The following is a 16,224-nucleotide window of genomic DNA, read 5'->3' as shown; positions in this document are numbered from 1 at the left end:
CTCGGAAAACAGGTAGAAAGATGAGAGCTGAGTAAGCGCACAATGATACAGAGGCTCAGAGTACAAGAACTACGGGGTGAAGAGGAAATTAGGACCCTCAAAGGCAAGGCCAACAGCACCGAAAGGAAGACAAACTGATGTGACTCAAGTGGAGGGGATGTGCTCAAACGCAGAAGAGAGCAGAAGCCAGAACATTGACAGGAGATGGGGAGGAGCTATCAGGTGATGACATCCTAACGGGGAAGTCGGGCTAAGAAAAATATAAGCACCAAACAAAAGACATCTCAGTACCCAATGAGGTAAAATTTGTGTTAACATTTGGACAAAAGAAGCTATATACAATATTTTTTTTTACATACAATATTATAAGAAGCCTAGATTTTTAAAAATTAGCTCAAGATAAATACAGATAACTGATTCAAGAAGCTTGAAAAGCAAGAAATGAAGGTTGTTAGAAACAAGGAAGATACTTAATTAGCCAGGAAACTCCATCAAGGTGATCTTCATATACATTTTCAAACCTGCATCTCAAGGCAAGATTCCCTGAATCAGAATTTTGCTAAGTGGTGGTCACAGGGACTTCCCCGGCAGAGCAGTGGTTAAGACCCTGTGCAGGGGCACAGGTTTGATCCCTAGTTGGGGAATGAAGATCCTGTATGCCTCATGGTGCAGTCAAAATATAATAAAAATTATTTTTAAAATGTGCCAGCAGATCTTGTGTCTGCTGAGGTGCTTTAAAAAAAAATTATTATTAAAAAAAAAAAAAGGTGGTCACAGCTCCTATAAGACTGGGAGTTTAGTGTCTGGCACTAATATCACCTTAACTTTGAGGTTCAAGGTTTCTGTTCAGCAAAAATAATGTATATACACATATCTCTTAGGACATCTGCCTAGGTAAAGCATCTGCCTACATTGTGGGAGACCTGGGTTCAATCCCTGGGTCGGGAAGATCCCCTAGAGAAGGAAATGGCAACCTACTCCAGTACTCTTGCTGGAAAATCCCATGGACGGAGGAGCCTGGTAGGCTACAGTCCATAGGGTTGCAAAGAGTCAGACACGACTGAGCGACTTCACTTCTGAAGATATCTATACTCAAAATAATGCTGAAAACACTGTACTGGAATACTGAAACAATGGAATCCTTTAAACATCACTTTACAGTCACCAGGCTTCCCTGATGGCTCAGACGGTAAAGCGTCTGTCTGCAATGCAGGAGACCTGGGTTCAATCCCTGGGTTGGGAAGATCCCCTGGAGGAGGAAATGGCAGCCCACTCCAGTATTCTTGCCTGGAAAATGCCATGGACTGCAGAGCCTGGTAGGCTACCGTCCATGGGGTCGCAAGGAGTCGGACACGACTGAGCGACTTCACTTTCACTTTATAGTCACCAATTATAAGCATGGACTGATGTTTTAATAAACACAGACACCCATGGAACCTCTACCACAATTGAAAGCATATTCATCACCCAGAAAAGTTCCCTGTTTCTCACTTGGATCCAAGGCCCCTCATTCCAGGAAACACTGATCTGTTTGTCACAGAGACTGGGTTTGCCATTTCCTACCATTTCATATAAATGGAATCACACAATATGCACTCTTGTGCCTGGCTTCTTTCACTCAGTACATTTTTGACTGACCCATGTCAATGCATGTATTAATAGACTATTCCTTCTCATTACTGAGTAGTAGTCCAACATAGTGTCAAACAACAGAATGTCTTTTACATGTCATGGTTATCTATGTAATCAAACTATACATAGAATATTTCATAATTTTTCTAAGAACACAGATTTATAAAAGATAGATAAAGAATGGATAAAGCCCTGCAAATCAACTGCAATTTAAAAAAGAGAAAAAAATACCTATCAGAAGAACCAAAGGAAAAAAATGGATAAAGCAGGTAAGTCCTAGATTTTGCAGACACTAAGTAATCAAAAAGTTGGTTATTTATACTGTGCAAAATGTCTGAATATTTAGAAGTATATAATAATAGTATGAACTCTGAAATATTTCCCTTCATGTTTATTTTTGTTTTATCTTTATTTTGGGGGATCTCCTTAACTTATTTCAAATTTTACTGAGCTTCCAGGTACTTATCAATAGTACAGAAATCAAACAGCCTAAGAAGTTAACTGTTACAAACCTCATGGGGAATAAGTACAGAAACTAGCACTGAATTTGCTATATGTCATGGAAAATAGTTTTACTAATCCTCACAGAAATCAGAATAGAAGTTTACGAAGCAAAGCAGAAACTTAATAAGCACGTAATATCTAACACTAATTATTATCAAACATTAATAAAACTGGACTTTAGGATTAAATACAGCTTTAAACATCACAGGAAAAAAGATGCTTTCTTGCATAAAGAAGACATATGCAAAGGGAGAGGAAAAACATGACCAAATTCTAAACACTAATCATGAACTTGATATAAAATACCTGACCAGATCTCAGGGCCTGTATCCTGGTAAGCTTTTATTCTCAGATCATAGAAGATATGGGTTAGTTATTTCAGAATGGGCCAAATCCTGATACTTCCTTATCATTCAGAGGGTAGTAAGTTCAATGTCACAGTACAGTGGATAGTACAGTAAAAAATGTGTGTGTGTTAGTCACTCAGTCATGTCGGACTTTTTGCCACCCCATGGACTGTAGCCCGCCAGGCTCCTCTATCCATGGAGTTCTCCAGGCAAAAATACTGGAGTGGGTTGCCATTCTCTTCTCCAGAGGATCTTCCTGACCCAGGGACAGAACCTGGATCTCTTGCATTGCAGGCAGATTCTCAGATGAGAACTGTAGCCCTGGCTGACACCTTGGTTTCTGCCTGGTAAGACCCTGAGCAGGGGATCCACTATCCATGCCCACACACCTGAGACGACTTAAGGCACATAGCTGTGCCTTAAGCCATGGAGTCTGTGGTCATTTATTGCACAGCAGTAAAAAATGAATGTGTACGATTATTATATAGTATCATCTGAGCCACCAGGGAAGCCCATGTCTACATAAAACAGAGAAACTTTTATTCAAATCGTAAATTTTAGGGAAAAAGAATCAAGTGAGAATGGTAATCAATTCTACTTAATAAATATATAATTGGTGCCTAAACATCAAGTTTATTGAGATGGGTCCCAGGAAGTCACAGTTTAAAGACCTTAAGTAATAGTTGATTGGATTATGTGAATTAAAAATTACAATACAGAGGAATAAGACCCCTGCTCAGGGTTTTACCAGGCAGAAACCAAGGTGTCAGCCAGGGCTGCAATTCTCATTTGAGGCTCAGGAACCTCTTCTGAGCTCACTGGTTCCTGGCAGAATTTATTTCCTTGTGCTGTCATGGCTAAGTTTACCACGTTCTTGCTGGCTGTCGGTCAGAGAGCCAGCAGACGATCTCCCAGAGAATCCCTACACTTTCTTGCCATGTGAATAAGGGCTTTCTTCCAGGCCAGCAGCTGTCCCGCTGACCTTCTAACCTTCTAGCTTGCCAGGAGGGAGTCTTATAATAAAGCAGTGACGGAACCACAGCAGTGAATATAGCATCAGCAATGCCATAGGACACAGCCTGACCAAGGCGGCTGCTGCACTCCAAATTCAGTCTCCCCCACACTCCAGTGGAGGGGAGAGCATTAGGTGTAATACCTGGAGTCAAGAATTTGTGGACCACCTTAGAATTCAGCCTACCACAGATTTGGAAAGGATGCTGTGAGTGCAAGAGAGGAAAGGCAAGATTTAGACTGGCAGAACAAAGAAGGGAAAAGGAAGTTAACAGGTGAGCCCTTGACAGTCGAGCTCTGTGCACCACTCTTGAAATTTTTCATTTTTTTTAAATGAAGAAATTAAGGCTCAGAAAAGTGAAGTAACTTGTCCAAGGCTATATAGTCTGGATCTGCCCAAAGAAAATGTCTGAACTAACCTATCTAGGTCCATGGCTAGCGGGGTCACTGATCATCTAAGTAAATGCTTGGAGTGGGGAGTGGGAGTGGGGACTGGGAGTGGAGAGGGTGGGAGGGTGGGCAGGGGCCAGCAGGTGAAGAGAACACAAGTGTGGGGACGAAGCTGCAGCAGCCGTGTGCAGTGGGGAGACTGCAGTCTGGTCCTCAGCTCTGTGTGACTAGAGCACACAGCCAGGTATGTGATTTTAAAAAGATGGCAGAGGAATGGTGAATCACAGCCTTCTCAGCAAACTTTTTAAGCAATTTTAACTGTCACATACGAATTATCAGTACGAGTTACATAAGTACGTGCAGGAAAACTAAGAAGTCCTAACAGATGCTGAAGAACTCTAGTAGAAACAAGCCAGGTGTATACATTTCACAGAGCAGGGTGAAACCGGAGTTAAAGAGCAGCAGTGTACATGCACGGGTACCCAAGACCTACCTTCATTTCACCGCTTCCACCAGCACTCAGCACATTTCTCCAGCCTTGTTCCCTGGCCCTATTTATTCTCTCCAACTTTGAGGGGAAAGAAACAAATAAAACACCATTTCAAGTATTTAATATAAAGTATATGAAATACACTTAGTAATAAAAAGGAAACCAGTGTAATCCTTTGAAAAAGGGGGGGCATGTGTGTGGGGAGGTGGTGGAGTGTGCTGGGGAAAATGGACAATCCTCTCACCCTTTGCTTTTCCTGTCTTTTCACCTGCTCAGCCTTCAGCAGACTAACCTGCAATAATTTTAAAGACAAACTTCTTAGAACTCTTAAAACAATTATCATCTCCAACTTGGCTGGAGAAGAAAAATAACAGTGAAATAACTACCTGATCCTTAGACTTCTTTTCTTTTTCAGTCAATTCCAATCTTCTTTTTCTTGGTGCTTCCTTAAAAAAAAAAAAAAATTATCAATAATAAATACTACTTTTTCTAGCTTAATCAGTAAAGTTAGCATACTGGTGGTAGACGTATATCCTGGAAGGTTTAAAAACAGAAATAAGTTAGAGGTATTTGTTTGAAAGAAATAAGGAGGAAAGGTTTGGAGGTTTTATAAAATTTGTTTCTTTTTTTCATAATTAGTTTTACAAAGCTGTGAAATAAGCACACAGATGTGTTTATACCTCAAACAGTTTCCTCCTTTCTTCTCCAGGATTCACTTTCTTCACTGGGGTTTGATGGGCCTGGACAGAAAGTAAAACTACAAATTAGATTAAGGATTTTGAGGTATCCATTTGAAAAATTCAAATGTATGGAAATTTAAAATAAGAAAAACGTAAAGCCAATACTGCCATAACTCTCTTTCAAAATACATTATCCTTCAAAAAAAAAAAAAAAAAAAAGGAACCACTTAAGTGTCTAATACACTATTTGTTCAAAAAAGAGAAACACGGGATCCAAAGAAACCATGGAAAAAGGGTCTTCCCTAATCATCCAGTAAAAAGCGTATTCAGGTACAGATGCTAACTGTAAGTTCTCTAACGTTATGAAAACAGAATGTCATCTAGAAAGCCCAAATCTGAAGAAATTTTTCTTAAAAAAAAAATGAAATGAGTTAATACTTAACTTCTCTCCCTACCTCCAGATATAACCATTGTTAACATTTTCATAAATATCTTTTCTGAGACTGTTTTATGAACATGAATACACACAACTATATACATGTGTATATACATACACACATAGTCTTAGCTTTTTATACTTTTTACATAAATATAATAAACAATGTATTACGATGGGAAAATGTTTTTCACTATTAACAACATTACCTGACATTTCCACATTGTGGTAAACAATTTAACAATGGTGATATTCCAAACCATGGATATAATTAATTTATTCAACTACTCTTGAAGGAAGGACATTGTGTTGGTTCTAATTTTTCCCCATACTGTTAGAAACATTCTTGTAGGTACATTTTGCATCATATGCAAGTCTTTCGAAAGGGCAATTTCTAAATGGAATCATAAAGTAATAATGAAATTTAAGTGTTGAGAAAAACTGCCACCTCAAGAAGCTGCATCAATTTATACTCTCATCAAGGAATTCATTTTCTCATAACCTCACAAATAATGAGTATTATCAATGTCTTAAATTTTTAATATCTGGAAAGACTACTTTCCAGTATATTAGATAATTACATTTCTTCTTTAATATGCTAATTGTTCATCTTATTTTATACTTGTTCTAATTTTATGGGCTATTTGTATATTATGAAAAATAAAGAGTATTTCAGATTTGCAAATTTTTTTTTACATTTTGTCTTTGAACAGCTGTTTATTGTATCTTAAACTGTACAGAAGTCTGTAATTTATATAGTTAAATCTGCCAGTCTTTTCCTTTATGATATCAGCATAAACTATTTTACTAAAGAAGACATTTCAGACCTCATTTGCTTCTGCCACTTGGATAGTTTCATTTTTATATTCAGAAGTTATATATAATCTAACTTAAATTTAGATTTTAAAATATTAAAGTTAGATTTTTATTTTTAGATTTATCTGGAATAAATTTTTGTTCATGGAATGAGTTGGGAATCTAATTTTTTTCTCTAGAAAATCCAGTTATCTCATAGCCATTTCTTGGCTGATACATCTTTTCCCACAATGGTCTGAAATGCCTCATTAATCACATAATAAATTCAAATACACATTAATCACATAATAAATTCCAATTTCTGGAATTCTCTATGTCATCTATCCATCTTCTTTTTTAACTATGATATAAAGCCACCTATAAAAAAGTAGATAAAGGAGATACACAGAGGTTAGCAAAAATAAAGGAAAAACCCAGTAACTACTACCCAAGTCAAGAAACAGAATAATGCCAACACACAGAAATCCTCCACATGTCCTTCCACAAGAGAGACAGCCACCATCCCCACTTTACTAATCACTACCTCACTTGTCTCTGTTGCTTTGCCACTTGGATACATGTTCCTAAACAATACAGTTTTGTTTTTTTTAAATGTTCTGAGTTCTATATAAATGGAATCATACAATATATATTCCTTTGTATCTCACTTCTGTTGCTCAACACTGTTTTCAGAATAACCCTTGTTATTATGTTTATTTATCTGCATTTGCTTTCTTCATTGATAAACAACATTCCACTGATGTGGAGTCCTTTCTTGCACAGTTATCCTGCACTTTTCACAGCAGGGCTATTCTATAGTAACTGAGGGAGTGTCTATTTCCTTTTCTAATTATTCACTGTCACATGCTCAACTTCTATCAGGCCACGTCACTGAATTCATTAACAGTGTTCTGCTTCTTCACTAGGAGTTTCTAGGTAGGGAATCATATCTGTAAATGTCTATATTTTCTCATCTCTCCCAATATTTATGTTTCTTATTTCTTTCTCTTTTTAATTTCATGGGCTAGGCTTCTGGAAAAACATCAAATGATAGCATCATTACAAACACCCTTGTCTTGTTCCTAACTTTAATGTAAATGCTTCCAACTTTTCATCATTATGTATAATGCCTGATGTAGGTTTCTGGTATATATAACTGGGTCAAGTTAAGAATTTTTACCTCTATTTCTTGAATCAAAGAAATTTGAATTTTTTTTAAAAAACTACTTTATTGAGGTATGATGGACATACAAAAAGTTATACATGGTTAATGTAAACAACCAAGTAAGTTTTTTTAAAGGGTTAAATTCTACTGAACTTTCAGTATCTACTGAGATAATTTATATATGACTTTTTCTTCTAATCTACTAACAGTGAAATTAACCAGTTTCCGACTACTGAACTATCTTTCCACTCCTGAAATGTATCCTATTTAGTAAGTTTTGAATTACTCTTTTGATAAATTGCTTGATTTAACTTAACTTTTTTAAAAAACATTTTTAAGGATTTCTGCATGTGTGTTCATAAGTATAAATGACCCATGGATTTCTTTCTTTTATATCCTGTGCTAGCTATTCAATTTTGTGATCAATGTTGAGCCTACTACAGGGACAATTTTCCAAACAATTCAAAGTACAGTTCTGAATATACCAAAAACAGATTAAAAGTATTTACAGAAAACTCTTAAGTTATGTATAATGCATCAGTTTTAAAATTTTCCAGCTACCTTAGGAAAAAATATATAAAAAGAAACACTGTATAAAAACATTCACCTGTTAGGCTTCAATTCAAAGGAAAGGAAATGTTACTTTAAAACAATTATTTCAGTGATCATTTACATTATTATTAAAATAACTCAGCATTTGATTAAATCAGTAAAGTATCTCCACTAACAATTCCATTTCAGTAGTGGCTGTATTTTGACAAAAGTCAATGTTATAAGAAATTACTTTCATTTGCCACTTACTGCTTCAATTTCCTAAATTTTGTAAAATGACTATAACAGATAAGCACTAAAACTCTAAAAGTGAATTCAGAATAATACAAAAAAAATATGATCCACAATCAATATGAAATTAATAAAATTAATCCCAACATATCACTGTTAAGATATATTATATAGCTTACAACATACAAAAAAGAAGTAGAAAGGGATCTAAAGTTTTCTTTCACTAAAACAAAAAAAGATATTTAAAATTTCTGCCCACTTTAGAAAGCAACATGAGACGGGTGGATGAACTGAGAGACTGGGGTTGACATGTACACATTGCTGCTGCTGCTGCTAAGTCACTTCAGTCGTGTCCGACTCTGTGCGACCCCATAGACGGCAGCCCACCAGGCTCCACTGTCCCTGGGGTTCTCCAGGCAAGAACGCTGGAGTGGGTTGGCATTTCCTTCTCCAAGCCATGCATGCATACTAAGTCACTTCAGTCGTGTCTGACTCTGTGCGACCCCACGGACAGCAGCCCTCCAGGCTCCTCTGTCCACAGGATTCTCCAGGCAAGAACCCTGGAGTGGGTGCCATGTCCTTCTCCAACATGTACACACTACTGTGTATAAAACAGATAACAGTAAGAAGCTACGGTCTAGCACAGGAAACTCTCCTCAATGCTCTGTGGTGAGCTAAATGGGAAGGAAATCCAAAAAAGGGGACTAGTGCATACAAAAAGCTGATTCACTTTGTTGTATAGCAGAAACTAACAGCATTATAAAGCAACTACACTCCAATAAAAATTTATTAAAAAAAAGCGCAACATGATACATAATTTCAACATAACTTCCTCCTTAGGAAATGCAATTAATTTAATCAATACATTACTTAATTTGAGTACAATAAAACGATATTTATGTGATACCATTAAATGGGTTGATAAACTGGTAAGAGGAGAATAATGATTTTCTTATACTGTGTTTTATCATTTTAATTAAATGGCCATCATAAAATATCCATTTTATAGATGTTTTAACTCAAAGTTACATTAGCAATGTGATAAGTGGTATTAAATCTCACACAATGACTATTAATAAATAGTAGCTTTGCTCCCTGACAAAATGACAGAAGCAATAGGTTCTCAGAACTATCCCACCTCCTCACTGTATTATTAGATCCCAACTCCTAACCAAACTTAGGCTAGTTATTTCAATTTTCACTTAAGCCAACCATGTATCTCACCACCTAACCCCATTAACACTAGGGTTAATGAGATGACAATAATACTGAAATACTTAAAGAACAGTAGCTTTCAAACTTTTTCTAAAAGCAACCCACAGTAAGAAAGATATTTCACATTTAGACCCAATAAAGATAAACACACACACATTCCATAAAATACTTTTACTATGTTTAACTAAGTCTGTTACTTTCCATTCTATTACTTAAAAAAAAGTCCCCGCTCCTCACTCATTAAAATGATTCTGCCACCTCTAATAGACAGCAACCCCCACTTTTTAAATAGTAGACTGCTTCTGGCTGAACTATTACTGAACTACAAGGAAAAAAAACCAGCTGTAGATAATGCTCTTCATGGTATTACAAAGTTAACATTTCAAAGTACATTTTATGTACATACAACTTAAACTAGTGGGGGACGCTACCTAGGAGCTTTGTAAAAACACATACTGCTTCCATACAAGAGAATTACCTGGCAATAAACATACCACACACTGCATGACTTCATGCACATGACACATTCAGAACAAGCAAATCCACACAGACAGAAGTAGACTAGCCCAGCGGTTGCCCAGGGCTATGGGGTTTGGTGGAGAACAGGGAGTGAATGCTAATGGAAAAGGATTTGAGGGGAGACAATGAAGTGCTCTAAAACTGATTATGGGGATGGTTGCACAATTCTTGCAAATCCATTGGAAATAATTTAATTTCAGACTTTAAATGGATGAATTATAGTATGTAAGTGATAACTTGATTAAGCTATTTTCAAAAAACATGTATCCTCAAGAGTTGCTGAATCGTAATTTCTGGACACAGAGCCCTGCATTTTGACAAGTTTCGCAGGTTAACACTTGCCTAACAAATCTAGCACTGGTCTCAACATCTGTGAAAACATGACACTCAAAATCTTAAAAATATTAACCTGAGTGATAACAGCAGCTCGTTATACATGACTAGCTTTAAACTAGATTATACAACCATTTGCAACAAGAGAAAGTTTAACTAAGACACCTATGTACTCTTAGGTAAGTCACATGGAGGGAAAAATTCTCTCTCGGTGCACCAGACTGTCACAGATATAAGATGCTCAAATATTTGTGAAATAAAAATGCCAAAGGTGTTCCTCTGAGATCACATAGGTATTTCCAGAACACAATCTACAAAGAAGAGAAAATATGTAAAACATCCATACTAAAAGAAAATGTGTTGTTTTGTGTTTTTTTGCTAAAATGAGAGCCAAAATACTGAAGCACATTCATGGAGCTCCCTCTGGTGGCTTAATAACCACTCCTTTTCTTTTAGAAAACAGCTGTAATTATTACAGGAACTGGAACAAAGAAAGTTTTCAGGACGTGCAGGAGCACTAGCAGTCTCAAACAGGAAAGGGCAAAGATTGCCCTCTGCTGTCAGAGCTGCCCTGAGCCTGCTGAGTGCGGACACACTGAGGAGGGCAAGGTAGCCTGGCCCAGGGTGAGACTGAGTGGTGAGCAGTAGTCACACTGGGAACAGACTCTGCAGGCAGGAGGAGAGGATATGATGGTGACAGTGACCAGGGGTCAGGAGCGATTCTAATAGTGTGTAGTGAGACAAGAACCCACAGCCTGGGGAGGCCATGCGGCCCGGCACGCACAGTTACACACAACGCACAGTTACACACACTGGCGCTGAGAAGCCCAGCAGAACCCCTTAGACATGCAAGGACAGGACAGGTCTGGAGCTCAGGAAAGGATTCCAGGCTCGAGATGCAGATCGGGGTGTGGGTTTAGAGGTGCTGTCAGAGAGTGAGGCTGTCCGGGGGTGTCCACGGCCGGCCTCCTGAACCACTTGAGCATCTGAGTCAGGGACGTGTGGAGGAACTCACACAGGAGGCGAGAAGAGCAGGTAGGCAGTGAGGGAGACGATCAGCAGAGTGGGATACTCTGGACTCAAGTGAACAAAAAGTTTAAGAAAGGGTAACCAAGTGAACTGAAGCTGAGGCAGAGGAAGAAGATACCTGACCACTGGATGGAACCACTGGGGCTCCCAGAAGTCCTTGCCAGGAGCAGTGACCCAACAGCTGTGACAGAGCAAGCTCTGGGCAGAAGGGGTTCAAAAGAGAAGGGGAAACAAGGAAGTGGAGACATTCAGACAAGGCTTCGGGAAGTTCTGCCATTAAAGGAGCAGAGATCCAGGGAAGTGGCTGGAGGGACACATGGGAGGGAAGGAAGGGCTTTCTTAACAAGACTGAAGATATGATATGGACAGTCACCCACCAGGCTCCTCTGTCCACGGGATTCTCCAGGCAAGAATACTGGAGTGGGTTACCATTCTTATCTCCAGGGGATCTTCCCGACCCAGGGATCGAATTTGGGTTTCCTGCATTGCAGGCAGATTCTTTACCTTCTGAGCCACCAAGGAAGCCCATTTGTTTGCTAACAGGAATGATTAAGGACAGAGGAAAAATATGATACAGAAGAGAAAGAGAAGTCCTTTAAAAGGCAAAAATAATAGTAAGAGATGGCATACAAACAGCAAGGTCGACTCTAGATCAAAACAGACAGATCCTCCAAGTATAAGGAAGAAAGCAGGAGACTGGCAACAGGCAGGACCGACAGGCAGGAGTGCTGCTGAGTGTGGGCAATTTTCATCTACTTGGCTCTTTTTTCTCAGTGAAATAGGAAGCAATGTTCATCACCCTGAGGGGATAAACAAGGAAAGGTAGGAGATAACCATCTAGAAAGTAGGAAAGGAACTGGCCCGCGGAAACATGATGGGGGGGCGGGGGGCAGTGACAGTGCACACCTGACACTGTAGGTTTAAACTCAAGTGAGACCAGAGAGCTGCAGGTTTCCTCCAACCACACCCACTGGGTGGAGCAGTCAAAAGCTTTGGAAACTATTACAATGAGAGAACATGAAATTAAAGCTGGTAAAGGAAAATAAAAACAAAGACAGGATGAACAATGATAAAACCAGGAAAGATCCATGGATCCAAACAGAACAAACACGTTTTCAAGGCGGGTTCTCAGAGACTAAGCTGGAAACACAGGAAGCAGTGGTAAGAGCGGGGTCCCTGTAACTGAGACTAGGAAGTAGGTGTTCTTCCTGATGACAAATGTGATGGCATGCCATAGGGGAGAGATCCAAAGTGAAGCAGGAGACAAGATCATCAAAGAGAACAATCAGAAAACAAAAAGGCAGTGTACCACCGAAAGGACCATCATCTCAAGACACTAAAGTCACCAAGAACCGTGACATCGCCGCGAAGAGGGAGGAGCAGCATGTGACACAAAGCCTGGTGGCGGGGCTTAGGAAGCCAGGGCAAATCCAGCAATGACATCAAGGAACACAACGTGATCGTCCTCCTCCAGATCCAGCAGGACTGAGGGACCAGAGAGAAAATGGTCCCCGACAGAGTGGCACAACAATGTGTGTAACAAGCCAGGTTTTAGAGTAAAAAAGGTGCAGAGATCTTGACAAGTTGAGAACGCAGGGGATCTTGCTGACCGTGGACTCGCTGAGGTCTCTGAGGAATAGTTCGGGCGCTCTGCAGAGGCAGGGGCTGGAGCACGGTAGGACCAGAGCCTCAGGGAGCTGAGAAACTACGTAATAAGGAGATGCCAGGAGTCCTGGGTGCTTTGTAGTAACTAAAGAAAAGAAGGCGAAAGGATATAATGGAACTCATCCATTTAGGCCTGATTGGAAGTGGTCAAACAAGAGATGGCAAGAGTGAATGTCGACATTCTAGGAATCAGCGAACTGAAATGGACTGGAATGGGTGAATTTAACTCAGATGACCATTACATCTACTATCGCAGGCAGGAATCCCTCAGAAGAAATGGAGTAGCCATCGTGGTCAACAAAAGACTCCGAAATGCAGTACTTGGATGCAATCTCAAAAACGACAGAATGATCTCTGTTTGTTTCCAAGGCAAACCATTCAATATCACAGTAATCCAAGTCTATGCCCCAACCAGTAATGCTGAAGAAGCTGAAGTTGAACGGTTCTATGAAGACCTACAAGACCTTTTAGAACTAACACCCAAAAAAGATGTCCTTTTCATTATAGGGGATTGGAATGCAAAAGTAGGAAGTCAAGAAACACCTGAAGTAACAGGCAAATTTGGCCTTGGAATACAGAATGAAGCAGGGCAAAGACTAATAGAGTTTTGCCAAGAAAATGCACTGGTCATAAAAAACACCCTCTTCCAACAACACAAGAGAAGACTATATGCATGGACATCACCAGATGGTCAACACCGAAATCAGACTGATTATATTCTTTGCAGCCAAAGATGGAGAAGCTGTATACAGTCAACAAAAACAAGACCAGGAGCTGACTGTGGCTCAGACCATGAACTCCTTATTGCCAAATTCAGACTTAAATTGAAGAAAGTAGGGAAAACCACTAGACCATTCAGGTATGACCTAAATCAAATCCCTTATGATTATACAGTGGAATTGAGAAATAGATTTAAGGGCCTAGATTTGATAGATAGAGTGCCTGATGAGCTATGGAATGAGGTTCGTGACATCGTACAGGAGACAGGGATCAAAACCATCCCCATGGAAAAGAAATGCAAAAAAGCAAAATGGCTGTCTGGGGAGGCCTTACAAATAGCTGTGAAAAGAAGAGAAGCAAAAAGCAAAGGAGAAAAGCACAGATATAAACATCTGAATGCAGAGTTCCAAAGAACAGCAAGGAGATAATCAGAAAGCCTTCTTCAGCGATCAATGCAAAGAAATAGAGGAAAACAACAGAATGGGAAAGACTAGAGATCTCTTCAAGAAAATCAGAAATACCAAGGGAACATTTCATGCAAAGACAGGCTCGATAAAGGACAGAAATGGTATGGACCTAACAGAAGCAGAAGATATTAAGAAGAGATGGCAAGAATACACAGAAGAACTGTACAAAAAAGATCTTCACGACCCAGATAATCACGATGGTGTGATCACTGACCTAGAGCCAGACATCCTGGAATGTGAAGTCAAGTGGGTCTTAGAAAGCATCACTACGAACAAAGCTAGTGGAGGTGATGGAATTCCAGTTGAGCTATTTCAAATTCTGAAAGATGATGCTGTGAAAGTGCTGCACTCAATATGCCAGCAAATTTGGGAAACTCAGCAGTGGCCATAGGACTGGAAAAGGTCAGTTTTCATTCCAATCCCAAAGAAAGGCAATGCCAAAGAATGCTCAAACTACCGCACAACTGCACTCATCTCACACGCTAATAAAGTAATGCTTAAAATTCTCCAAGCCAAGCTTCAGCAATATGTGAACCGTGAACTTCCTGATGTTCAAGCTGGTTTTAGAAAAGGCAGAGGAACCAGAGATCAAATTGCCAACATCCACTGGATCATGGAAAAAGCAAGAGAGTTCCAGAAAACCATCTATTTCTGCTTTATTGACTATGTCAAAGCCTTTGACTGTGTGGATCACAATAAACTGTGGAAAATTCTGAAAGAGATGGGAATACCAAACCACCTGATCTGCCTCTTGAGAAATTTGTATGCAGGTCAGGAAGCAACAGTTAGAACTGGACATGGAACAACAGACTGGTTCCAAATAGGAAAAGGAGTATGTCAAGGCTGTATAATATCACCCTGTTTGTTTAACTTATATGCAGAGTACATCATGAGAAACGCTGGACTGGAAGAAACACAAGCTGGAATCAAGACTGCCGGGAGAAATATCAATAACCTCAGATATGCAGATGACACCACCCTTATGGCAGAAAGTGAAGAGGAACTGAAAAGCCTCTTGATGAAGGTGAAAGTGGAGAGTGAAAAAGTTGGCTTAAAGCTCAACATTCAGAAAACGAAGATCATGGCATCCGGTCCCATCACTTCATGGGAAACAGATGGGGAAACAGTGGAAACAGTATCAGACTTTATTTTTCTGGGCTCCAAAATCACTGCAGATGGTGACTGCAGCCATGAAATTAAAAGATGCTTACTCCTTGGAAGGAAATTTATGACCAACCTAGACAGCATATTCAAAAGCAGAGACATTACTTTGCCAACAAAGGTCTGTCTAGTCAAGGCTATGGTTTTTCCTGTGGTCATGTATGGATGTGAGAGTTGGACTGTGAAGAAGGCTGAGCACCGAAGAATTGATGCTTCTGGACTGTGGTGTTGGAGAAGACTCTTGAGAGTCCCTTGGACTGCAAGGAGATCCAACCAGTCCATTCTGAAGATCAGCCCTGGGATTTCTTTTGAAGGAATGATGCTGAAGCTGAAACTCCAATACTTTGGCCACCTCATGCAAAGAGTTGACTCATTGGAAAAGACTCTGATGCTGGGAGGGACTGGGGGCAAAAGGAGAAGGGGATGACAGAGGATGAGATGGCTGGATGGCATCACTGACTCGATGGACGTGAGTTTGAATGAACTCTGGGAGTTGGTGATGGGCAGGGAGGCCTGGCGTGCTGCGATTCATGGGGTCGCAAAGAGTCGGACACGACTGAGCGACTGATCTGATCTGATCTGATGTAACTATTAATAGTATGATTATATAACTATTAATAGAATGAAGCGGCTGGGCCAAAGAGGAAATGACACCTGTGGACATGTCTGGGGATGAAAGTAAAATCTGATGCTGTAAGGAACAGTACGGCATAGAAACCTGGGATGTTAGGTCTATGAATCAAGGTAAATTGGATGTGGTCAAGCAGGAAATGGCAAGTATAAACAATGACATCTTAGAAATCAGTGAACAAAAATGGACAGGAAAGGATGAACTGAATTCAGATGACCATGATATCTACCACTGTGGGTAAGAATCCAACG

At 39.6% G+C, this 16,224-nt stretch overlaps 1 protein-coding gene across 1 annotated transcript in view; it reads right to left on the bottom strand.

Moving 5' to 3' along the window:
• The window catches only part of NEK1 (NIMA related kinase 1), a 132,849-nt gene that overhangs the window by 86,712 nt on the left and 29,913 nt on the right, over window positions 1–16,224 (bottom strand). The window contains 4 exon segments of the mRNA XM_070376046.1: window positions 4,378–4,452; window positions 4,619–4,666; window positions 4,761–4,820; window positions 5,055–5,114. Of these exon segments, the coding sequence (XP_070232147.1) occupies window positions 4,378–4,452; window positions 4,619–4,666; window positions 4,761–4,820; window positions 5,055–5,114 (243 nt within the window).

The sequence above is a fragment of the Bos mutus genome, chromosome 8 (genome assembly GCF_027580195.1).
Source record: "Bos mutus isolate GX-2022 chromosome 8, NWIPB_WYAK_1.1, whole genome shotgun sequence".
In the NCBI taxonomy this organism is placed as follows: domain Eukaryota; kingdom Metazoa; phylum Chordata; class Mammalia; order Artiodactyla; family Bovidae; genus Bos; species Bos mutus.
Note: the sequence above shows the minus strand (reverse complement) of the source record. Positions and strands in the feature narration are given on the sequence as shown.